Below are 25,606 nucleotides of genomic sequence, written 5' to 3'. Positions count from 1 at the left end.
TTCCAGCTTGACTCCAGCTTGATTTCTTTATATTATGTAACCAAGATGTGTGGTGTCTTCAGAAGATACAGTTATCTGTCATCTTATCATCTAGTTCTGGTAATTGAATGATGCTGAAAAAAGAAGTCATTCCAGTAATCAAATTCAACAAATTGAGGATTCAACTGAGTAGTTATGGGGAAAAGCAACAATTATTTTATGTTTATATCTCAATGAGTTGAGATTTCTCAATTCAGTAAGTTTAAAATGTAGGTGGAACTAGACCTTCTACCAGAGACCTGTAATCCCTGGTATTCAAGAAGCAGAGGCAGGGGAATAATGCATTTAAGCCCTTCCTTGACTACAGAGTGAGTTTAAGGCTAGCCTGGGCATATTATTAGTGAGTACCTATCTCAAAGTAAAAAGTGGAAAAAGAAAAGAGAACTGGTGATGTAATTTCATGCTACAGTGGTCTCCTAGCATGTGTGCAGCAGTGAGTACAGTTTTCTATTATATGTGTTTTTCTGGGCTGGGTTATTTCACTCAGGAAGATTGTTTCCAATTTCGTTAATTTACTTGTGAAATTTATAGTTTCATTTTTCTTAATAGCTGAATGATAACCCATTTTGAAAATGTACCATATTGGCATTGTTCATCCATCTGTTGATGGACATCTTTGTTCATTCATCTGTTGATGGCCGTCTAAGCTATGCCCATTTCCTGGCTATTGTGAATAGTGTAGCAGTGAGCATGTGTGATCACCTATTTCTTAGTAGGATACAGTCTTTTGGGTATGGGTAAAGGACCAGGAAACTCAGGGGTGGGGAGGAGGTAGAGGGAGAGCCCACGAAGATTCCTGGGATTTGGACTCTGAAAATCAGCATTGGGGTGCAGCTCTAACTTACTATTCAGTACAATAAACTTACATACAGCTTTTCCACCTATCAGGCCGCAGTTATGTAATTAAGGGCCAAAAAAGGCATTACACAGGTGGTCCTGCTGAATCTGATTCATTTGCCCATGACTCTGTAGGGGAGGGGGTTGATCACCTGGGAGGATTTCTGTGAAGGTAGTGATGGGGGGGAGGTGGGGTGTGGCCCTCACTCTGGCCTTGGGTCCTTTGTTCTGTTTCACTGGCCACCTTAGAGCAGAACTCCTTTAGCAGTTGCAAGAGCCTATGGTGCTTTGCTCTCCATCCCACTTCTTCCTCCACCAGATTCACTCCCACACCCTCACACCCGGGTATATGTTCAAGAGTAGCATAGCTGAATCAAGTAGTAGATCTGCTGGGAACCTTCACACTGTTTCCATAATGGCTTTGCCAATTGCCTTATTGACTTACTCACTTACACCAGTAGGAAATAACTGTCCTCTTTCCCTTACTCCAGCATTTGCCGTCATTATTTTCTTTCTTTTAAAAAATCTTAACCATTCTTGGGGTCTAGAAAGATGGCTCAGTAGTTAAGAGCACTGACTGCTCTTCCAGAGGTCCTAAGTTTAATTCCCAGCAACCACATGGTGGCTCACAATCATCTGTAATGGGATCCAATGCTCTCTTCTGATGTGTCTGAAGACAGCGACAGTGTACTCATATACATAAAATTAAATAAATCTTAAAGAAAAAAATCTTAGCCATTCTAACCAGGATAAGATGAAATCTCAATATAGTTTTCATTTGAATTTCCCTGATAGCAAAGGATTTTGAATTTTAAAAAATAATATTCCTCAGCCATCTTTTTATATTTCATCTTTTTGAGAACTCTGTTCAGATGTGTGCCCATTTTTTAATGTTTGGTCTTCAGATGCTTATTTACTTATTTTTTAGTTCTTTGAATATTTTAGATACTAACACTCCATCAGATGTTTAACTAGTAAAGATTTTTTCCCCAGACCTTCCTTTTTGATAGTGTTCTTTTGTGCTGCCTAGTTTTATGTCACTTTGATACAAGCTAGAGTCATCAGAAAGGAGCGAGCCTCAGTTGAGAAAATGCCTCCATAAGAACAGGCTGTAGGCAGGCTGTAAAGCATTTTCTTAATTAGTGACTGACGTGGGAGGGCCCAGCCGCTTGTTAGTAGAGCCACCCTGCGCTGGTGGTCCTGGGTTCTGTAAGAAAGAGAGCTGAGCAAGCCATGAGGAGCAAGCTAGTGAACATCACTCTTCCATGGCCTTTGTATCAGCTCCTGCCTCCAGGTTCCTGCCAGGTATGGGTTCCTTCTCTTACTACTTTTATGATGAACTGTTATATGGAACTGTGAGCAAAATAAACCCAGTCTAACCCAATTTGCTTTTGATCATAGTGTTTTATTACTGCAATAATAACTCTAAGACACCTTTTGCTGTACAAAAGCTTTAGTTTTGCCAGGCATGGTGGTACATGCCTTTAATCCCAGTACTCGGGATGCAGAGGCAGGGACATCTTTGTGAGTTCAAGGCCATCGTGGTCTACAAATGATCTTTGTTACACAGTAAACACTGTCTTAAAACACCAAACCAAACCAAACCAAACTACAAATGATCTTTCTTACACAGTAAACACTGTCTTAAAACACCAAACCAAACCAAACCAAACCAACCATCCAACCAACCAACTGAACAAACAAACAAAACATTTTAGTTTTATGGGTTCCTGTTTAATTCTTGGTCTTAATGCCCATGCTAAGTTTAATCATATTCTCTGTTGTCTCCATTTACTACATTCAGGACACCTAGTCTTATGTTGAGGTCTTGGATCTGTTTGGGTTGAATTTTGTACAGGGTTAGAAAAAAAGGATCTATTCCATTCTTGTACATATAGGTTTCCAGCTTGACAAGCAGATTTGTTGAAAATGCTATCCTCCCCTACCCCCAATATGTATCATTGGCCTCTTTAAAAAAAAAAAAAATCAGGCAGCTGAGAGTGTGGGCTTATATTTATGCTTTCATTTCTAGTCCATTGATCAGCATGTCTGGTTTATGTCAGTAACATGTTTGTTTGTTTTGTTGTTATTGTTGTTGTTGTTGCTGTTGTTAATATCGTTCTGAAGTTAAAATATGGGATTGATGATATCTCCAGCGGCTTTTTATTGTTTATGATTATCTTGACTCTCTTGGGTCATTTGTATTTCCACATGAAGTTTTAAGGTTGTTGTTGTTTTTTTTTAATGTCTATGAAGACTTGTGCTGGAATTTTGATGGGTATTGTGTTGATAGGTTTTTGGTTTGCCATTCTGAATGCCATTTTCACTGTTTTAATACTACCAGTCTAGAATATAAACACGGGGGTGTCTTTAAATCTTTTTTGCCTTCATTAAAAAAAAACTGTCTGAAGCTCTCATTAGATAATCTTCTACTTCCTTTGTTAAACTTATTTCAATGTATTTTATTATTATTTTGAGTGGCCACGGTGTTTTCTTGATTTCTTTCTCAGTATGTTTGTCATTTATATAGGAAGACTACAGATTTTTATGTGTTAATTTTGTATCTGGTTACATTGCTGAATGCAATAGAGAAAAAAATTCAAGATATTAAATGAAATTTAATAGAAACAATATCAAAAATGAAATAAACAGAAAAATTAAATAGACAGGAAGCAAAAAAAAGAGATAAAAATTTCAGCAATTCAACCAGAAATTCAGAGAAAAGTCTCACCAACATACTGTATAAAGTAGAAGAGAGAAAAACAAATCATAAAGACCAATGAGAAATATTAGATTAATCAAAGAAAACATGAAATCCAGAGAAATCCAGAAATAGAACATGAATGAATTCTGGGACACTATTAAAAACCCAAGACTGTCAATAATAGACTTTGGAAGCCGGGCGGTGGTGGTGCACGCCTTTAATCCCAGCATTCGGGAGGCAGAGGCAGGTGGATTTCTGAGTTCGAGGCCAGCCTGGTCTACAGAGTGAGTTCCAGGACAGCCAGGGCTACACAGAGAAACCCTCTATCGAAAAACCAAAAAAAAAAAAAAAAAAAATAGTCTTTGGAGACCAAGAGACTCAGGTCAAAGGTACAGAAAATATTTCAATATAATAACATGTAATAACATGTCCCTTAATCCAAAAGATGCCTGTCAAATTTCAAGAGTTATAGAGAACACCAAACAGATGGGACCAGAAAAAGTCAACAAGTAAACAAAAAAAATTGCACATCTAGCAAAGCCAAAGCACTGATATGAAGCACATTAAAAAGTATATTAAAAGCTGCAGGAGAGAAAGATGAGGTCACTTTCAAAGACTGATAATAAATGCTGTTCTTTTTCTTTCCCCTACAGGATATTTTTATTAATTATTTGGGAATTACATACAATGAACCTTACTCACACTTTCTATTCCTCCCAGGTCCACCTTTCCACCTTTGTACCACCCCCTCCAAAAAAAAAAAGTTCAATTTTTATTGCCCCTATACTCTTTAGATCATGGTTAAAATTATTAAAATCCCAGTGGCCAGCCTCTTAAAGAAAACTGTGTCCTGTCCCATGTCCACTCCTTACCCTCATTGGCCATCAACTGTGAAGAGCTACACTTCAGCGTCTTTTTATCACATTTATAATGAAGTCTACCTAGATTGTTGCTTCTTTTTTTTGAGGGGGGGGGATTGTCACAGAAGCTTTCCACGTCTCACTCTCAGTTCTGCGTCTACAGTCATTAATACCATTGCAAAAGAAGCTTGCTTGCCCATAGCAGCCAGCAGCAGCACAGACTTTATACTTCACATGGTTTCCATTGGTAGCATTGATCATGGAGATCAATGTGGTCTCTGGTAGTGGCAGCAAAGACTACAGACATCAGTATGGCCTCTAGTGGCAGCATGGACCACAGAAGTCTTGAGGAGACCAAATCCAGAAAATGAACCATTTGCCTTCATCTAAGACATCTTATTGCTCAGAGTGATTATGCAGTTGGGCATCGTGTCTAGGGGCAGGACCTGCTTGAGCTCCAGGCCACTGCATACTACCCTGCCTTTGGTGTCAGCTGCCTCACTGGCTTCTTGGGCACAACCATTGTGCTTGCAGGCATTTGGGAGCTCCATGCCACAGGCTGGGCCTGCATGTCGAGCACTTGTGTTAGCTTAGTGGGAAATGTCAGAATGAGATGCCTTGGTGATGGCTCAATCTTCCCAGCATCCTGAAGACTGTCCCTACCTGGCAAGGACATGCTCCTTTGTCCAGTGTGTGTGCTGCTCCATTCTACCATCATTCTTTTTTCAGGTTCGTGAAACCACTCTTTAAAAGCATCTTCCCATAAGACCTGCTTTTTTTTTTCAGTTGTCCAGAGATATTCTGAGGTCTGCAGGCTTGTCCTCCTTCACCTTCTTCTCCTTTGAAAGCCTGTGTATGTCACTCAGGCTCCTCAGACTGGCTGTGATTCTGCTCTTGAAACACGCACACACTGGTAGGATTTGCTGAAGGAGGCAGAGGCAGGAAGGATCACGAGTTCGAGGCCAGCCTGGGCTACACATTTTTACCACAGGGGCACATGTTCCACTATGTTTATGCCGGCCTTATTTGTGATAGCCAGAAGCTGGAAACAACCTAGATGTCTCACAACAGAAGAATAGACACAGAAAATGTGGTTCATTTACACAGTGGAATACTACTCAGCTATTAAGAACGAGGATATCCCGAGTTTTGCCGGCAAATGGATGGAACTAGAAAATATCATCCTGAGTCAGGTAACTCAAACACTAGTTTTTCAATGGAGATAATGAAAGCCAGAAAGATTTAGACCAGTGTTCTGTAAGTTCTGAAAGTCCACAGATGCCAGTACAGATTTCTGTGCCCATCAAAACTCTTTGATGTTCTCGAAGTAGAAAGAAACACTTTATGTTGATAACAACAGATCTAAACTTAAACTAGTTCTACAGAGGAATCCAGGAAGAATACTTAGGTAGGGAAGAGATGGTTAAACAAGGCTAAGAAGGAATAAGGAACAAAAACAATTCCAGAACACTGAATCAATAGAGATGTAATAGCAAACAACAAAAGCAAAAAATGATGGACATACACACTATTTAATAACTCTTAATATTAACTGTCACTGGGGGTAAACTTTGATTTTTTTAAATTTTTGAGTGTATTGTGTATTTCCTGTTTGTGGTTTGAGATGTGAACTCCCAACCACTGCTGCAGCTTCCTGCTGCCTGGTAACTCTGCTCTGCCATTATGAATTCTAACCTCTGGACCTTAACCCCCAAATAAACTCCTTCCCTATAAGTTGATCATGGTGTTTTATCAGAGCAATAGAAAACTAACTGATGTTAAAGTATAACTTTTTCAAAATGTATATGCATTTAAGGCAGTGAGAGGTTTCTGAAAGCAGATGTAGGGAATAATAGATATCAGTATTGGAGAAAACTTTAATAAGATTTTTTTTTTTAAACTCAGGTGCCAGAGTAGGAATTCTTCCCCCCTTACCTATCTATCTATCTATCTATCTATCTATCTATCTATCTATCTATCTATCTATCTTATGTGCCAATCACTGCTCCCTTTCTCAGTCCCCTTTTACACAGTCCCTCTCTCCTTCTTCTGTCCCCTTCTCCTCTGAGAGGATAAGGCTCCCCTGCCCTGGGTATTCCTTCACCCTGGCATATCAGTTCTCTTCAGGGCTAGGCACATCCTCTCCCGCTGAGGCCAGACAAGGCAGCCCAATTAGGGAAATGAGATCCACAAACAAGCAACAACTTTAGAAGACAGATCCCTGTTGTTCCCCTACATGAAGACTGAGCTGCAACACTGCTACATATGTGCGGAGACCCAAGGTCCAGCTCATGTATTGTCATGATGTTCATGTTCAGTCTCATGTTCAGTCTCTGAGACCCTCCAAGGGTCCAGGTTAGTTGACTCTGTTGGTCTTACTCTGGTGTTTTTATCTCCTCAGGGGGTTCTCAACTCTTCCATAAGACTCTCTGAGCTCTGTCCAATGTTTGGCTGTGGGTCTCTGCATGTGTTTCAGTCAGCTGCTGGGTAGAGCCTCTCAGAGGACAGTTATACTATGAGCAAGCATAACAGAGTATCATTTATAGAGTCAGAGATTAGTGATTGCCCATGGGTTGGGTCTTGGTTGACCATTCCCTTAGTCTCTGCTCCATCTTTGTCCCTGCATTTCTTGTAGACAGGACAAACTTTGGGTGGAAAGTTTTGTGGGTAGATTGGTGTCCTTATTCCTCCACTGGGGATTCTGCCTGGTTACAGGAGGTGGCTTTAGGTTTCATCCCCATTGCTAGGAGTCTTAGCTAAAGTCATTTCCATAGACTCCTGAGAGCCTCTCCCATCCCAGGTTTCTAGCAAGTCCTTGAGATGCCCCCTACCCTTCCATGATTGCCAGCTACTGATTTCCATTCATTCTCCTGGCCCTTTGGCTCGCTCTCCTTTCTCTCTCCACACTTGATCCTGAGCCCTGCTCCTCCATCCCCCTCTTCATCCTTTCTCCCACTTCATTCCCTCCCTCCATCTGCCTCCTATAACTATTTTAGTTCCTCTTCTAAGTAAGATTTAAGCATGCTCACTTGGGACTTACTTGTTTAGCTTCTTTGGGTCTGTGGAGTGTAGTGTGGTTATCCTGTACTTTATGGCTAATATCCACTTATGAGTATGCCATGCACACCCTTTTGAGTTTGGGTTACTTCACTCATGATGTTATTTTTTAGTTCCATCCATTTGCCTTCAAAATTCATGATGCCCTTGTTTTTAATAGATGAATAGTATTCCATTGTGTAAATGAACTGCATTTTTATATCTATTCTTCAGTTGAGGGGCATTTGGGTTGCTTTCAGTTTCTGGCTATTATGAATAAAGCTGCTATGAACACAGTAGAGCATGTGTCCTTGTGGTATGGTGGAACATCTTTTGGGTATATGCCCAAGAGTTGTATAGCTGGATCTTCAGGTAGAACTATTGCAAATTTTCTGAGAAACCACCAGATTGATTTCCAGAGAGGTTGTACAAGTTTGCACTCCCACCAGCAATGGAGGAGTGTTCCCCTTGCTCCACATTCCTACCAGCATGTGCTGTCACTTGAGTGTTTGTAGAGTAGGAATTCTTAACTTGGGGCTGCTGAACTCATGTATGTATTACAAAATTATTTTGTAGAGGTCTTAAAGATGATTATGACCTGAAAATAGGTTGTAGATCTGGGTGTCTATTCCAGTTAAATCTTGGGGTCTGACATAGATGAGAAAGGATCTTGAAGACCTTCAGGTCCTATACAACTGTGCTTATTTGTCTCAAAAGAGCTCTTTTTGATGGCTATAGAGTTAAAAAAAATAACCTTGGAGTTTTATCTAATATCAGTGTAGAGCAATTAGATTAGCTCTATTCACAGCACAGGACAACAAAAAGCCTTGCCAATTTTAAAGAGACAGGTTGCAGTGGGAGAAAGGCATGTGAGCCTGAAGAACCTTGGAACTAGCATGGGAATTTGATCTGTTACAGGCTTCCTGAGTTAGTCAGGAACTAGATGTTCTTCTTTGCCAGAGGAATTTAGCTTTGGGGGCAGATAAAGGAAGTAATGACTTTCCCTGAAAAACAGAAATCTGCCTCACAAGATTTCTGAGGAATGCTGAGTTCAGGTAGCAAGCGCTCTGTTTACCCAGTCAGTGTCCAGCCTGAGATGAGCTCAGGCTGTCATTTAGGACATTATTAGCAGCACTGCTATTTTGGGGGCCTGTTTTCAGCCTAACAGCACCCATCAGGAGGAGTGAGCGAACTCTTACAAGTTGTCCTCTGACCTCCCCATAGCATATGCTCAATAAATAAATGTAAAACAATGCTGGATAAATGTGGCAGCTTAGATTTTTCAGGAAAAAATGATATGATTGGTAATACAAAAATGGGACAGAATGTGAAATATAATAAATAATAACATGTTAATGTCATCTTCTAGATCATAGTCTCCAGCACTCCTATGTACTATAAAATTATTAGCAGCTCTGAAATTAATAGTGAGTCAGCAGCAGGCCCGAGGACTAGAACTGAAATGGATATCTGTCTACTCAGTAACTATCTATTGAGTATTCTAACATTTATTTCCAATATTATTTATTTTTAATATTATTTATTTATTTTTTTGACAGTATCACTAACCCCCAGTTGCCCTGGCTGTCCTGAAATTTGCCATATAGCCAGGCTGGCCTTTCTCATAGGGTCCACCTGTCTCTGTTTTCTGAGTGCAGTTATTAAGGTGTGTGCCACCCTCCCTGACTCAACATTTATTTATTCCATAAACATTTATTCTTGATGCTGCTTATAGAACCTGAAGAAAGTGTAACTCCAATTAAATTACTCCTAAATTACCTTCAACCCATATTGATTCAAACACTACAGGTTTTTTTTTTTTTATTTATGTGCAGGCTTTGCTAAAGAAGAATAGCCATGTTTTCCATGTTTATATTGTTTCTATGGATATGATCTTTTGCTACACTTTTTTGGTTAAAGGTTCAGATTTTTTTTGTTACTTCAAATTGTTCTGAATAGAAAGCAGTTCTTGTTTCTCAAGAACTACTCTACTCTACTCTAGAGTATAATTCTAATAATCCCATCATTCCCAGCATTACTCAAGTTCAGATTTGCCTTTTGGGGAAAGTCAGTATTTATCTGACAGAATAATTTCTGCTTTTTCATGCACTGTACTGCAATGAAGGGAAAGGTCTTTCTGAAAAACACTTTTCTTGTAGTAACTTAGAAAATGTGACATATTAATATGTTAAGTAGTTTTAAATAGAAAATACTTACTTACATGGTATTTATGAGTTTTCAACATGTATTAATATTTGTTATTATATTTGGTAATGTTTGTAAGAGTGGTCATTTCTGGTTGTTGTTCACAGGAAATTTTGTGTATGTGAAATCTGTTATTTCCTGAAAGGAAAATAGACTTTCCTATTTGTATGACTTTGGATAAAAATCAATAACCGTATTTAACTTTAATTTTTAGGTGAACAGTTAGTCAACATGAGGTCTGAGGATGTTTCATCTTTTATATAAACTTACTTAGGTGAAATATTTGTTATTTGGGAAACTATTTCAGGCAAAATAAATGCCCTAAGCAATCATTATAGGTAAACATTGGTGAATTTGAGTTTGGGTGTGCTGGTTGACCTTTATTTCATTTTCATGGGCAGCAGGTCTTAACACTTTCTTAATAGGTGTATTCCGTTTTTGTTACTATAATGAAATACCATAGATGAGAAATATTTATAGAGAAAAAGGGCAACTTAACTCACAGTTGTAAAGATTTGGAATCAGTTCAGTTCTGTTGTATAACCTTTTGTATCACATGTCTGTGTCTCTCATCATGGCAGCAGCTTGTGTGTGTGTGTGTGTGTGTGTGTGTGTGTGTGTGTGTGTGTGTGTATAAGTGTGTAAGGAATCTCATCTCAGAACTAGAACCTAGAGAGACTGGAATCCACATCCTCTGAGGACACGACTTATTTGGTGTAAAGACCATCTACTAAGACCCTTTTTTTTAAAGTTTGAGCACCTTTCTTACTGCCACCCTGGTGATCATTCATTCTACATTAGGGGCACACTTTAAATTGGCAACACCACAGCAGTGGGGAATGCAGTAAGAAAAACATCTGGGAAGACAACTTGCTGCTAAGTTTAAGAGTGGTTGGCAATTACAATAAAATATTTCTGTGTTTTTACCTAGACAGCTGCAGCTTTAGTTTGCTCACAGAAGTGCTGGTAGTGATGAAATTATGGGATAATGGCTTCCATTAGCAGGTTTTTATTTCTTGTTTGTTTGTTTTTTTTCTCCTCAGGAGTTTGATAAATAAATAGGCTTATATGTCATTCTAGGTTGTTATATTGAAAATTAAGAAAAAATATTTGAAAGAGCATGGTTATGAGATAGTTTTGAAAACTAAAATTATTTACCTGTCATTTTGCTTTTTGCTGATTTCCTTTTTGAGCTATGGTTTTAGTATTAGCCTTTCTGAAACTAAGGAGGTGTTACACAGCAGTGCAGCTTAAACCTCATGCTCATCAGCCAGGTGATGGTTGGCACACACCTTTAATCCCAGTATGGGGAGGCAGTGGCAGATGGATCCTTTAGACTTGGAGGGCAGCCTGGTCTACAAATTGAATTCCAGGGCAGACAGAGAAACCCTGTCTCGAAAAACAAACAAAACCAAAAATAAATTAAAAAATCTTTATGCTTATCTTGCTGAAGCACCTCTCTAGAAAGTTCTCTTTTGGCACTGATTTCTTGTGATGAATGTTTTTACCTCTTCATCAGCACTGACACCCGCTGTGCTCATTCCTATAGCTCAGGTGGAGGGCTATATTGATGTTCTGGACCCAGGGGCCTGTGCACCAGTATTGTGTGTCTGGAGGACAAAGGATGGCGTCAACCGTCCTGCTTTCTGTGCCAGTAACTCAAATTAATTATGAACCAATCGAATCCGTCGCAGCCAATTGGTAAACTAATTGGTAATTTTAGCTGTATTTCTGTATGTAGTTATCTGAATGCCTGTAACATTGCTTTCAGAGCCACTTTTGTTCTGTTTCATCTTGCTTGACAAAATGGCCTTCATAGCTTCAGGGAGAAAGATGTGCATCAGTGACTGCGAGGCTGCTCTGGCAGCTCCTCTAGTCTGTTTGTATTCACTCATTTGCAAACATGACTCAGGTTACAGCGGCATGCTACCATTCTGATCATTTTTGATAACATTGAGCTAAACATTCCTTAAAATATGCTGTCTAACCATCAAATGTACTTTTCTCTCTGCCAACTAGTATCAGAAATATTGCTGCTATGGTCTTGTCATGGACTTTTTTTTTTTTCAAGCAAAAGGGAAATCAGTTGAAATTTTCCAAAATAAATCATGCAAAATTAAATCTTTCTGTGCCTTAATGTAGGTAGTTTTAAGTAGAATGAATCTAATTAGACAATTTGAGTTATATTAGTAGAATTGAAAGAAGGAAGCCAACTAACTCTTTTAATTTGCCCCTTTCCTGATTGTAGAAGACTTTTCATTACCAGTAATTTGGCACCAAGTACTTCCTATCTTTGAAAGGAAATAAACAATACTTCTCTGTTCATAAGTCTTGTAGACTAGAATATACCTTTTATGGCTATTCAGGGTGGCACTTTATTTCATTTGTAAATAATTTGACAAATATATTAATACTGGGTCTGTTTTATGAAATGTATCTTTATGCATACTTTTAAGATATGTGCTATGGATTCTACAAAGTTAATTTAAACTTAGATATGGAAAAAATCTTGCATTTTTAAATACTGCCCGAGCCTATTGAAAAGTCTTTATAGTAAACACAGACTGGTGATTTTAAAAAGATTTTTAAAAACGTTTTTATGTTCCTGTATGTTTGTTTGCATGTACATTGTGCAACATATGCATGTCTGGTGCTGATAAAGGCCAGAGAGGCCTTGGGTTTCTTGGAACTGGAGTTACAAATGGTTATGAGCTGCCATGTGGGTGTTGATAGCTGAATTCTAGTCCTCTGAAGAACAGTAATTACTCTTACCTGGTGAGCCATCTCTAGAGCTTTGTGACTGACATTTCTTATAGGGAGAATGTTGTAGGATAATAAAATGGATATAATTTACATTTCTTTGTCTTATGTATTTAAATGACAGCTTTGGCTGGTGAAACAATATTTACATATTTAGTTATACTTTATTAGCTTCTTTACAGGGGAATGGGGTATAGTTAGTGACCTATGCTTTACATTCATTTCTTATACAAAGTAAAATTTTAGATTTAGATGCATAATGAACTTATTGCAAAAGATTAGTTTTGTGAGATGTATAGAATATATTGTCAAAGTAATGTAAGTGTGGGTTACCTAAAGAAGAAAACTAGGGCCTGGGGAGATGGCTGAGAGAGTAAGTGTGCAAACCCAGGGACCCAAGTTACCATTGCCAGCATCCATATAGAAAGCCAGACTTGGCAGCATGCATTTGTAATCCCAGTGCTGGGAAGCAGAGGCAAGAGGGCCCCTGGTTCCTGCTGGCCGGCCCATGTAGCCAGTCAGTGAGCTCTAGCCCCAGTGAGAGATCCTGCATCAAAACATAAGATGGAGTGAGCTGGGGAGATGGCTTAGTGGGTAAGAGCATGTCTTGGTTACTGTTCTATTGCTGTGAAGATACACCATGACTGAGGCAACCTATAAAATAAATCACTAATTGGGAACTTGTTTATATATTAAGTCTATCCATGATTGTCATGGCAGCAGATAGGCAGGCATGGTGCTAGAGCAGTAGCATAGAACTTTCATGAGATCTCCACAAAGAGGAGACAGACAAGGGGAGGGAGGGAGAGAGGGAGGGAGGGAGGGAGGGAGGGATGGGAGTAGGGGGGGCAGAGATAGAGACAAAGAGAGGCAGAGACAGAGACAGACAGACTGGGCCTATTATGGACTTTTGAAACTGCAAAGCCCACTCCCACCTACACTTCCTCCAAAGCTGTACCTCCTAGTCCTTCCCAAACAGTCCACCAATTGAGAAAGAAACATTCAAATATGTTAGCTTGGGGGTGGGGGGCTGGGGGAAGTATTCTTATTCAAATCACCACAGAGTGCTTTCTTTTCAAGCAGGAGGGACTAAATTTGAATCCCTAGCACCTGGGCATGGCTAGGCATAGTTGTAACCCCAGTATTGATAGGCAAAGAGAGGCATCACCTGAAAGGTTACTGGTTAGTTATCCTAGCTGAAACAGTGAGCTTCTAGGTTAGCTTTTGTTTTTTTGGTTTTTGTTTTTGGTTTTTTTTGGGGGGGGGTTGAGGGGGGTGTTTTTCTAGGTTAGCAACATACTTAATTTGTATTTATATGTATACATGTATTTGTATACCCACACATGCATGTGCACATACATACAAACATAAAAGAGGAAACCTAGAGTGTAATAATGTAATGTGGTCAGAGAGCATAGATGGTATATTCATCCACGCTAAGTTGACTTTAAAATGTTTCCATCCTATTCAGTGAATTTAGTATTTGTCTTTGGAAGTACAAAGGGAGATTTTGATCAGTAGGAGATGCAGTAGTAAGGTTTTTTGTTGTTGTTGTTTTTGTTTTGTTTTTGTTTTGCTTTCCTCAATTCTGTCTTCTTGCCCAACCAGGAGACACTGCTAAACTAAAGCTGCAATTTCTGTGGTTACATCATCTTGCCTCCTGTCTCATTTACCTTTGTACCAAGCACATAAGAAATGATGGTAAACTTTTAAGTACTAACTAATTTAAAAAGATAACTATTTTTGAGTCAGGAGTTTCTTTTTTTTTTTTTTTTTGATCGGTTCTCTCCTATTTAAAACGTTTTTTAATTGAAATACAATTACATCACTTTCTTCCTCACTTTCCTCCCTCCAGCCCCTTCTGTGATGCCCTGTCTTGAGTTGATAGCTTCCTTTTCTTTATTATTGTTACTTGTGTGTGAGTGTATATATAGTTGGGCGTGTGTGTGTGTGTGTGTGTGTGTGTGTGTGTGTGTGTGTGTGTATGGTTTTAGGGCTGACCACTCTGCATTAGACAACCAATCAAGGGACTAATCCCTGGGGGAGAGGATAACTCTCCTTCTCCAACAGTCTTTTGTTGCCTATAGCCCCTTGTCTAGGGGTGCTGGAACTACTACTATGTTAACATGCCCATTGTTACTGCCTTTGTTCCAGTTAATACATCAGTTTCTAAGAGAGACTGTTAGACAGCATAATTCCTAGCATTCTGGCTCCTACAGTCTTTCTGCCTCCTATGTTCCTTCAGCCATAGATGCAGTAGCTATGATATAGATGTATCTCTTGAGGCTGTCCTCTCAGTGATCTAGTGACCTCTGCACTGGGCCAGGTATGGTTTTTGGTTTTTGATTTTTTTGGTTTTTGGTTTTGTTTTTGTTTTTTTGAGATGGTCTTCCTTTGCTGTAAAGAAAGGCTTCTTTGATGAAGCTTGTATATTGATATAGTGATAAGATTCAGAACAATGGTTCTCAACTTGTGAGTCATTATCCCTTTGGGGCTCTTATATCAAATATCCTGCATCTCAGATATTTACATTATAACTCATAAAATAACAAAATTACAGTTATTATGTAGCAATGAAGGAATTTTATTGTTAGGGGTCGCCACAACATGAAGATCTGTATTAAAGGGTCGGAGCATTAAGAAGGTTGAGAACCTCTAGTTTAGAGTCTAACACTTTTAGGCTCACAGCATAAGTTAGAGGACAGTTCAGAAGCATATACTTCCTGCCCTGGTAATCTATACAACATAGTAAGTTATTTCTAATAATTCTGATTTTTCACTAGTAGACAAAATTCTTAAAAAATGAAAAGAAAAAAAAGCAGAAAATCAAGTTTTGATATATGAAAAGGTTTAACAGAGATAGATAATTGGTGATTTATCTACAGGTAGTTCATAAGAACTGGCTGTTTTCCAAGATCACTAACCATATTTTGAAGTCCTCTATTATGAAGAGCTTCATTTGGGGTAAGGGACATGACTCTCCTCAGACAGAATGTTTGCATTTTTTTCTGCACACTGTTATTCTTTTTGAGATTCTCCTGAGATATATACTGACAAAAGCAATTTCTACTAAATTTACTCATCTTCTATGGCATGGTTCAGAGTTGTTTTGGATACTTTTAAGTACATTGTTCTGTAGAAACAATACTGGTCATGGAATAGTACCAACACAACATTGGATTTGCCTCTGTGCACATGTGTTATTTTTGAACCAGTGATAAAGCCCCTGTTTCTTTGGGCAAGTGTAGCTTAACTAATTAAGTGTTCCTAGAGTATCATCAGTTGCAAGGAGTGCTGTACACAGACAACTGTGCATTTTAAACTTTGTTTTTGTTGCTGTTGTTAATATATCACATGGGCTATCTCTTCCTCAGAGTTCTACTTATTCCCTGCCCCCTTATTTGCATAATCTTTTAAAATTGAGAGTTATAATTTTCCAAGGGTTTGGGTTTTAGGATTTCCACATTTGGCATTTTAATTCCTCGGGAATATTATATTTAGGATCGCATCTTTCAGAAGTGGGGTCAGTGTTAAGAACCGACATCTTTTTTTTTTTAATATTTTCTTTATTTATATTTCAAATGTTATCCCTTTCCTAGTTTCCCCTCTGAAAATCCCCTATCCTTTCTCCCCTCCCCCCTTCCCCTACTCCCCACCCCACCCACACCCACTTCCTGGCCCTGGCCTTCCCCTATACTGGGGCATAGAACCTTCACCGGACCAAGGGCCTCTTCTCCCACTGATGACCGACTAGACCATTCTCTGCTACATATGCAACTAGAGCCATGAGTCCCACCATGTGTTTTCTTTGATTGGTGGTTTAGTCCCAGGGAGCTCTGGGGGTACTGGTTAGTTCATATTGTTCCTCCTATGGGGCTGCAAACTCCTTCAGCTCCTTGGGCACTTTCTCTAGCTCTTTCATTAGGTTCTCTGTGCTCAGTCCAATGGATGGCTGTGAGCACCCACTTCTGTATTTATCAGGCACTGGCAGAGCCTCTCAGGGGACAGCTGTATCAGGCTCCTGTCAGCAAGCACTTGTTGGTATCCGCAATAGTATCTAGGTTTGATGGTTGTATATGGGATTGATCCGCAGGTGGGGCAGTCTCTGGATGGTCATTCCTTCAGTCTCTGCCCCAATTTTTAAGAACTGACATCTTAAGACTATTAATTCTTCCTTGTTCACAAAACTAGAAAAGCTCCATCCCCCTTTTTAAACTTTTTAAATTCACATTCTGTTACTTTCCTTATAGGTCTTTATGTATTTTATTGGATTTGTATCTATAAATATCCCATAGTTTTTGGATCTAGCTGAAATAGTATTATTTATTTATTTATTTATTTATTTATTTATTTATGTATACTTGTATTTGTCATGAATACATTTAAGTTATATACTTATGTTTTGCTACTTATTATGAAACGATTTTTATAGATAAGCCAATTAATAGTCATCACCTTATTGTTTATTTTGTGTGTATTTGTAGTAATAACATCAAAATCTATTTAATTTTTAGTATATAATGCAGTACTTTTAGCTTATACTCTTCATGCTTTACAGTAGAACACACACACACACACACACACACGAAATCTTTTGTCCTATAGTCTACCCATGTCCGCTCTGCTTCTTGTCCATGGTAACCTTAATTCTGTTTCTGTGTATTGTGCTAGTTTTCCTCTACACAATATGCTGCTTTCTCCTTTCCTGTAGCTGATTTTGCTCAGCATAATGCCTTTTAGGTTACTCTGGGTTGTTGTGAATGTAGTGTTCTTAGTTGTTAGAGCTTGTAATATATGCTTATGAACACTTTTACTTCACATAACAATATTCTAGTTTATAGTAGTCCTTATAATAACAATAATTTAATTCTTCCTCATATGTCACTTTGTTTTAATACAAAATAGCACATAGGAAGAGGCTGGAGAGATGGCTCAGTGATTAAGAGTACTGGCTGCTCTTCCAGAGGACCTGAGTTCAATTCCCAAAATCTCTATGGGGGCTAATAACTACAGTTCCATGTATTCCAATGTTCTCTTCTATCCTCTGTGGGTACCATTCACACCGTGATGCACAGACATGCATGCAGGCAAAACACCCATACATCCATCATAATAAATAAAAAAATAATAATCTTTTGAAAAGAACACATAAGTATACTTTATAGAATAAAATGTTGATATTTTTAATTTAAAAAACCAACTCTATTTATAAGAATTTCTTTTTGCTTTTAATTCTTTGAGATATTGTAACTTTCTTTATGTACAAATGTGCATTTGACTAATATTACTTTCTTTGTAAAGACTTGAGTTGCTTGTGTGTATGTGTGTGTTTTAAAATTTCTAATAGCAGGTCTATTTAAATAAAATTTTCTAGACAGATAGAATGTGTAATTAAAGCCAGTGCTCCCACTGAAGATAAGAGTCTAGCTGAATTGTAGTAAATTTTCAGAAAGCTTTAGAGTAGTGAAAGATTCTTAAGAACTAAGCAGTTATATGGGGCTTGACACAGAAAATAGATAACTCAGGAGAACATTTCAGAATAATTTATTTGTTAAAGAAGATATTGTGGTAGAAATTAGAAATAAAAATGTGAATTATTAAAAACAATATGTATGGGATAGAGACTGAGTTATATGTAATAGGAACTTTTTAGAATTAAAGGACAGGGCTGGTAAGTTGGCTCAGAAGGTGTTGGTACTTGCTGCCCAAGCCTGGCAACCCAAGTTTGATTTCCTGGAACTCATGTAAAGATGGAGGTGGAAGGACAGAAGGAAAGTTCCTCAATCTAATAATGGGTATGTGTAAGAAATCCGAACAAAAGTCATATTTAATGGTATAAAGCTGAAAGCTTTTCTCTCTAAGGAATCAGAAAGTTATGGCTCCTCTGGTCACTTGTATTCAGTGTTCTACTAGAAGCACTGGTTACCAGGAGGGAGGCTGAGGTGGGGCTCTGGAGGATAAACCAAGAAACTGTCAGATTAGTATTGTATTCTTTGTCATGTGTAATGGTTGTAAGGTCTTTGCAGTGACTTATATGCGTGTGTGTTTGGTGTTGGTCACATAACTTTTTTCTTTTAACACTTTACATGTATTATTTATGTACTTTTCTTTATAAAAACTGCACAATAAAGAATTAAGTGATTGCTAGTTAATAAGACCTTGAAAAGATGTATTAGTGTCATTTCTTGATATTTAAGCTCTGGATTCAAATTATGTTACATTATCTTACCAACAGAATGAAAAACAAGCAACAAATCCAAAAGAACCAAAAATAGATCAGTAGGCTATGTATCTTCTTTAATGAGTGTAAAGTAAATGTAAAAAAGTATTAACGTGAAAGCTCTTTGCTTTGATAATTTTTCCTAAAGTTCTTTTTCCCCCCCACAGATTTTTTTCACATAATAGTAGTTAATGTTTTGTTATTTAACTTAGGAGGTGTTAATGATGCTGGATTACTATGTGAGAGATTTCAAAGCATTGATTGACTGGATTCAACTTCAGGAAAAGTTAGAGAAGACAGATGCTCAAAGCAGGTAATGAACTCTGGTGTTTATATTGGGAGTAACCTTAGTTTCATAGCAGGCTTTGAAATTGACAGTAGATAGTGGATTTCATACCAGGTTGATTTGAAACCTGTGAGAATCTAATATTTCTCATTTGGTTCAGTAACAAATATTTATTATTAATGCCCTTGCTAGTGCAAGTCATATTATTTAGTACAGAAATTAAATTGCTACATTTGACACATAAATTTTGTTATCTAATAGTATAACAAAATGGAACTTATACATAATGCTGTATATGGATGATATGGCTTTTGAAGGGTGGAACATTGACCTTGAAGACAAAGACAACAGATCAAACAGTTATGTACGTGTAGGGAATACTTAAAGTAAATACAGTCTCTGGGAAGGTATAGTTTCTCAACATGGTAGGCAGTGAGGAAATTGATTGGTTTTTAGTTTCTCTAGATACGTTTGCTTGCTACTAGAATACTACATCAATATTTTATTTGTTACAATTTTAGAAATATAGAAGGCCTAATTATATGCTAATTATTATACTATAGTAAACTATTTAGTATTCCCTTCATATCACTTCAGGTTATTATATTTCATTTTATAGACTAAAGGTACTTTAAGCACATGAGAATACTTGAGACATTCTTTAAGTCAAATTAAAATAAAATGGACATTCTATCTACATAAATTCCTTAAAAATTACTGGTGACAAGGTAGGAAATGAAAGGAGAGAAATGTGTATCAAAACTCTTACCATTATTGTTTATAAGCTGTTCAAAATTATTGTGATACTGTTTATTGTATCATTCAGCAGCTTTCTTAGCCTACTGCAGTAAATTACCAGTTGGACAGGACAGAATATGAGTTATGTTCAAGTCCCAATATTTCGTGTGTGTATGTTTGTGTGTGTGTTGTTTGAGTGCATGCAAGTATTTGTGCATGTGAATTTCTATGTGTATATACAGAGGTTAAAAGTTGGTATTGGGTGTCTTACTTTATCATTTTCTACCATATTTTTTGAGAAAGGTCTCTCATTGAACCTGGAGCTTATCAGGCTTAGCTAGAGTGGCTTGCCAGAAACCACCAGAAATCTGCCTGTCTCTGTTCCTTCTGGTCTGGGATTATGGATGCACACCACTGTATTAGGCTTTCACAGGGATACTGGGGATCCAGATTTAGGTCTTCACGTTTGTGTGACAGTCATTTTACCCACTGAGTCATTTTCTCAACACTCAGTGCATCTTTTGTTTTCTTGAGACAGAATTTCTCCATGTAAGAACCCTTGTTGTCCTGGAACTTGCTTTGTATACCAGGCTGGCCTCAAATTAGATCTACCTGTTTTTGTTTCTCCAGTGCTGAGATTAAAGGTGTGCACCACCATGCCAAGCATACACATTGGCATTTACATTAACTAGTTACCATCATGTCTTCTCTTTGTCTCAAGAAGAGCTCCGACATATGGAAAACAACCTTAAATTTTCTGTCCATGGTATTAGTCTTTATTAGCAATTTCTTCAAGTCATGCTTGACTTGGGGTTTAAAGATTAGGATTGAAAATATATATATGTATGTATATATATATAATTTATTAAAATACCGATAAGCATTTATATAGCTAAATTTTAATAAAGGCTTTGAGATAATATTAGAAATTACCAAATAATATTTTGGCTTACTAGATTTAACAAGAATAAGCTTACATGTAAATTTAAAATATAAAACTTTCTTATAACAGCACTAATAATGCATCTATAGCCATATGTCATGATAATCATGATAATAGCAGCAATATACTTTCTTAAATCATTTGGAAAATGACACAAATTTTAATAGAAACAGTGAGCCAAGCATACCAATATGTAAACTTCCAAAGAAAAAATTCAAATGGTAATAACATGTTATTCTTACTAGTTATACTTAAAAAATTACACAATTAAAAACAGAAAACAAAGACCATGTAACCATTTTGCTGATTTTTTTTTTTTAATAAAAGATAACAAACGTTGGCAAAGTTGATGGGAATAGACTCCTTCCTCTGGTAGGGCTATAACTTCTTTTAGAAAGGTGATTTGGTTATAACTTACTCAAAATTTTGGGTTTTTGAATACCATTTTGTCTGAAGTTTTTTGTTTTCTCTCAATAATCAGATTCATATGGTTTTGTTTTGGTTTTGTGCTTTTAGTGAGGGGTTAAAATATCTAATGACTATATTACATGGAAAGTAAGCTATAGAGAGACTGACTGGAATGATGGGCTTTGAATACAGGCTGTTGCTTAAAAATATTTTCATAGAATATGTATCNTGTCAGCTGATTGTGGGACAGAGAATAAAGAGGANGAGNAGGCCATTTAATCCACATAGCTTCTCCAGTGAAGAACAATGGTGTCTTTGTGTTTCTACTCTATGGTGATTAAGAAAGAGGTAGAGAAAGAAATTTCATGTATTCTTATGTGCTCATCTTTTAACCCTCANTGTTTTGATTTTTTTCCATAAACCTAGTTATCTGGAAAATCAGACAGATTAACCTTAATTAGTAGTATTGTTTTAATTTACCTTTTTGGGCATATGGAGAAGCTTGTAGATTTTAACAGGTTTATCTCAGTTGGTTATGGTGATGCTGTTTTAATTTCAGTACTCAAGAGTTAGAGGCAGGAGGATCTCTTGAGTTCCAGGCCAGCCTGATCAACATAGCAAGTTCCTGGACAGCCAGACCTGCATAATGTATCCTGTTGCAAACAAGCAGTGTGTCTCATGTCTTCTGTAACCCCATGATCTTTTTGAGGGAAATAGTGGCAGTTGTTTCTTTGTGTNGAAAATTCTGTACCATTAACCATCAAAGATTGCTTGCTTGTTAGTGTGGTACCTTTCTGGTANGCAAGATTGCATGCAGAAGTTAGGATTTGACCATATTTTTACTCATTAACAATCAAAAGCAACGATTAGTTTGTTTCTCCTTCTTCTGTTAAAGTCATCTACTATATGTTCTAAATTGTCAGACCAACCTCACTGGTGTGGGAAGTAAAGAAGATGTCTCCAGGACGTCATGTGATTCAAAGCCCATCAACAGATAGAATGAATGTAACATCAACTGCAAGAAGAAGCTTAAACTTTGGGTGAGAATAAAATGCTCATAATATTATAAAACTANTATTTCACNAGAAAAATATTCANAGGTGTCAACTTTATATACGAAAAACCATCTATCATTTCTGGGAAGTACTCGCCAATTTCTGNTCAGAACTCAACACACACATGCACAAACACAAAGGAACAATTGACTGTGTGTACTGAATTCTAAATGGAACATCTGTATCAGTGTCCTCTACCATCAAGGGTCAGGAACTATCATAGAAGAAAGGGCAGAGAAGACTCTAAGAGGATTCGGAGAAATGCTGTAAAATTCTTCCCTTCAGGACATGACAGTGCTATTGCATTCATGAATGTGTAGCTGTTGTGGTTACCTACACAAGACCTGAAGAATATCAAGCCTGCCAAATTCCAGCATGGGATTTTTTTTTAATTTAATTTTTTTTCTGAATTGTTATTGTATTATTTAGTTGAGAATTTCATGCAGCAAATTTTAATAAAATTCTTTCCCTTCCCTCAGTTCTTCCTAGATTCTCCATCCCCCACCATATAGCTTCTTAAAACCAAAACAAACAGAAAAACCACACACATATGTAAACTCACACAAACAAAAAAACCTACAACATGGGAGTCAATTTATGTTGGCCGATTATGCCTAAGATTAAGTCCTGCCCTGCAGTATGGTTAATATACCTAGTAACACTGCACTAAAGGAAAACCTTTTCCCTCTCTCAGAAGTTATCAGTTGAAAATAATTTCTTGCCTAGAAGTGGTGGTTTGTGCCCACTTCCCTTCTGTCATGTTGGGATTTTGTCTGGCTTGAACTTGTACAGTTCATGTTGTCACCATCTGGGAGTTTATATATGCATCCATCCTGTTGTGTTGGAAAATGCTGTTTCCTTGAAGTTACCCCATACCTCAGGCTCTTACAACTGTCCACTTCCTTTTCTGCATAGATGTCTGAGCTTTGAGGGCAGGGGTTTAGTGAAGTCATCCTATTTAGGGTTGATGGCACCAGAGTCACTGTACATTGTCTAGATGTGGATCTCTATATTACTTACCATCTCCTTGAAGAAGCAGCCTCTCTGATGAGGGTTGAGTGGTGCACTGATGTGATTGTACCTGTGTGTCATTAGGAATCACCTTACTGTGTTCATTGGGTACCCTCCCCAAGGTGAGTAGAAGACCCTTTTGCTATTTACATATTTATGCCACTGAACATAGAGAAATAAAGCTGAGGGTCAACTTGAAGCTTTACTCTAGTCTAGCATTCCTAGTGCTAGGACTATCTGTGCTGCCAATACATGAAAGCAGTGCTTCTCCACCTTCCCAATGCTGTAGTCATTTAATAAAGTTCTTCATGTTGTAGGGGTCCCCAAACATAAAATTATTTTTGCTACTTCATAACTAATTTTGCTACAGTTATGAATCATATCTGTTGCATTTTCTGATGGTCTGAACTACCCCCGTGAAAGGGTTATTTGATTCCTAAAAGAGTTGCTACCTACAGGTCGAGAACCTCAGTTGCTCTAAGCTGTATCATATTGACAGCAGAAGTTAACTCAGAGCATCTCAGTTCGTATTTCTTTGAAGTTGTTGATGCTTGCTCTTATAGCTCAAATTTGATTTAGAGTATTCCTTATAAATTTTTTTAAAATTTCAGTTAGAATATTGTTCAATTCAAGACCATCTGTGTAGTTCTTTTATATGTTTATTTCTTCTTACTGATATTCTTTACATGGTACTATTTTTTTTTAAATAAATGTATTCTCATATTATATCCCAACTGCAATTTCCCCTCCCCTCCCTCTTCACCTCCTACCCCTCTCAAGCAACACCTCACCTACCCCATCCACTTGCCATTTCTTTTTAGAAAAGAGCAGACCTCTCATGGATAGCAACCAAACATGGCATATCAAGTTGCAATAGGACTAGGTACTTCTCCTCATAGTAAAGCTGTTCAGGGAAACCTGGTTTGAGGAAACAGTTCCCAAATTTAGGCAGAGTCAGAGACAGCCCTTGCTCCCACTATTAGGAGACTGGGTTACACAACTGTAACATATGCAGAGGGCCTACGTCAGACCTTTGCAGGCTCCTTGGTTGCCAGTTCAGTTTTTGTAAGGTCCTATGAGTTTAGGTTTGTTGATTCTGTAGCTTTTCTTGTGGAGTCCTTGACACTTCTGCCTCCTACATTCCTTCCTCTGTCTCTGCCTGATTCACTGAGTTTTTCCTAATGTTTGGCTATGGGTCTCTACATCTGTTTCCATCACTTGCTGAGTGGAGCCTCTCTGTGATCATGCCAAGCTCTTGACTATGAGTACAGAAGAATGTCATTAGGAATCACTTCATTTACTATTTTTGGTTTTGGCTGTCATGTTTGGTTCTATCTTAGGTCTTTGGAGCATCCAGCCTCTCGTTTCTGGTTGTCCAGGCAGTGACAGGGGTAGGCTCTTTCTTGTGACATAGGTCTCAAGCTGGACCAGTCATTGGTTGGCCATACACAAAATTTGTGTGCCACCTTTACCCCCGCTCATCTTGCTGGCAGGACAAACTGTAGTTTCAAAGTTTTGTGGTTGGGTTGGTGTCCCATTCTCTTACCTGTACATAGATGACCAGTTCAGTCTCTGTATTCCCCATTACTAGGAGTCTTAGCTTGCATTACCCTAATAGAGTCCTGGGAATTTTCATTGGAAATTTCTGAATTGCTCCCCGTTCCAATTCCAATTGACTCTCCTAGTACTCTTTCCCTTTATCCTTCCTCAACCCGATCCTTCCTGTTTCTGTCCCTACCTGCTCCCAGTCCACCCAAAATATCCATTCTATTTCCTCTTCCCTGGGAGACTTGTGCATTCCCCCTTGAGTCTCCTCTTTACTTAGCCTCTCTGAGTCTGTAGATAGTAGTATGATTATCCTTTACTTTATAATTAATATTTAATAATTATACAGTTACAAGTGAGAATATACAATGTTTGTCTTTCTGGGTCTGGGTTACCTCATTCAGGATGATTTTTTTTAGTTCCATCTATTTGTCTGTAAATTTCATGATATTACTATTTTTTAACAGCTGGATAATACTCCATTGTGTAAATGAACCACATATTTTTTTTTATCCACTCCTCAGTTGAGGGACATCTGGATTGTTTCCAGTTTCTGGCTATTATGAATAAAGCTTCCATAAACATAGTTGAATTTTGAGGTAGAATGGAACATCTTTTGTGTATATGTCCAGGTGTTTATAGCTAGGTTTTGAGGTAGATCAATTCCCAATTTTTTGAGAAACCACCATATTGATTTTCAATGTGGCTGTACAAGATTGCATTCACACCAGCAATGGAGGAGTCTTCCCCTTGTTCCATGTCTTCTTTTTTTTTTTTTTTTAATCTTTTTTTTTTTTTCACTGTTTTTTTTTATTACATATTTTCCTCAATTACATTTCCAATGCTATCCCAAAAGTCCCCCATACCGCCCCCCAATTCCCTACCCTCCCATTCCCATTCTTTTGGCCCTGGCATTCCCCTATATTGGGGCATATAAAGTTTGCAAGTCCAGTGGGCCT

General features: G+C 37.8%; 1 protein-coding gene across 2 annotated transcripts in view; it reads left to right on the top strand.

Moving 5' to 3' along the window:
- Positions 1–25,606, top strand: part of Scaper (S-phase cyclin A associated protein in the ER) — a 343,420-nt gene that overhangs the window by 29,555 nt on the left and 288,259 nt on the right. For both annotated transcript variants that reach the window (XM_021171564.2, XM_029481364.1), the window contains exons 7-8: positions 18,874–18,974; positions 21,960–22,076. In XM_021171564.2, the coding sequence (XP_021027223.1) occupies positions 18,874–18,974; positions 21,960–22,076 (218 nt within the window). The remainder of the gene's footprint in view (positions 1–18,873; positions 18,975–21,959; positions 22,077–25,606) is intronic.

Source organism: Mus caroli, chromosome 9 (assembly GCF_900094665.2).
Source record: "Mus caroli chromosome 9, CAROLI_EIJ_v1.1, whole genome shotgun sequence".
Classification (NCBI taxonomy): Eukaryota; Metazoa; Chordata; class Mammalia; order Rodentia; family Muridae; genus Mus; species Mus caroli.
Note: the sequence above shows the minus strand (reverse complement) of the source record. Positions and strands in the feature narration are given on the sequence as shown.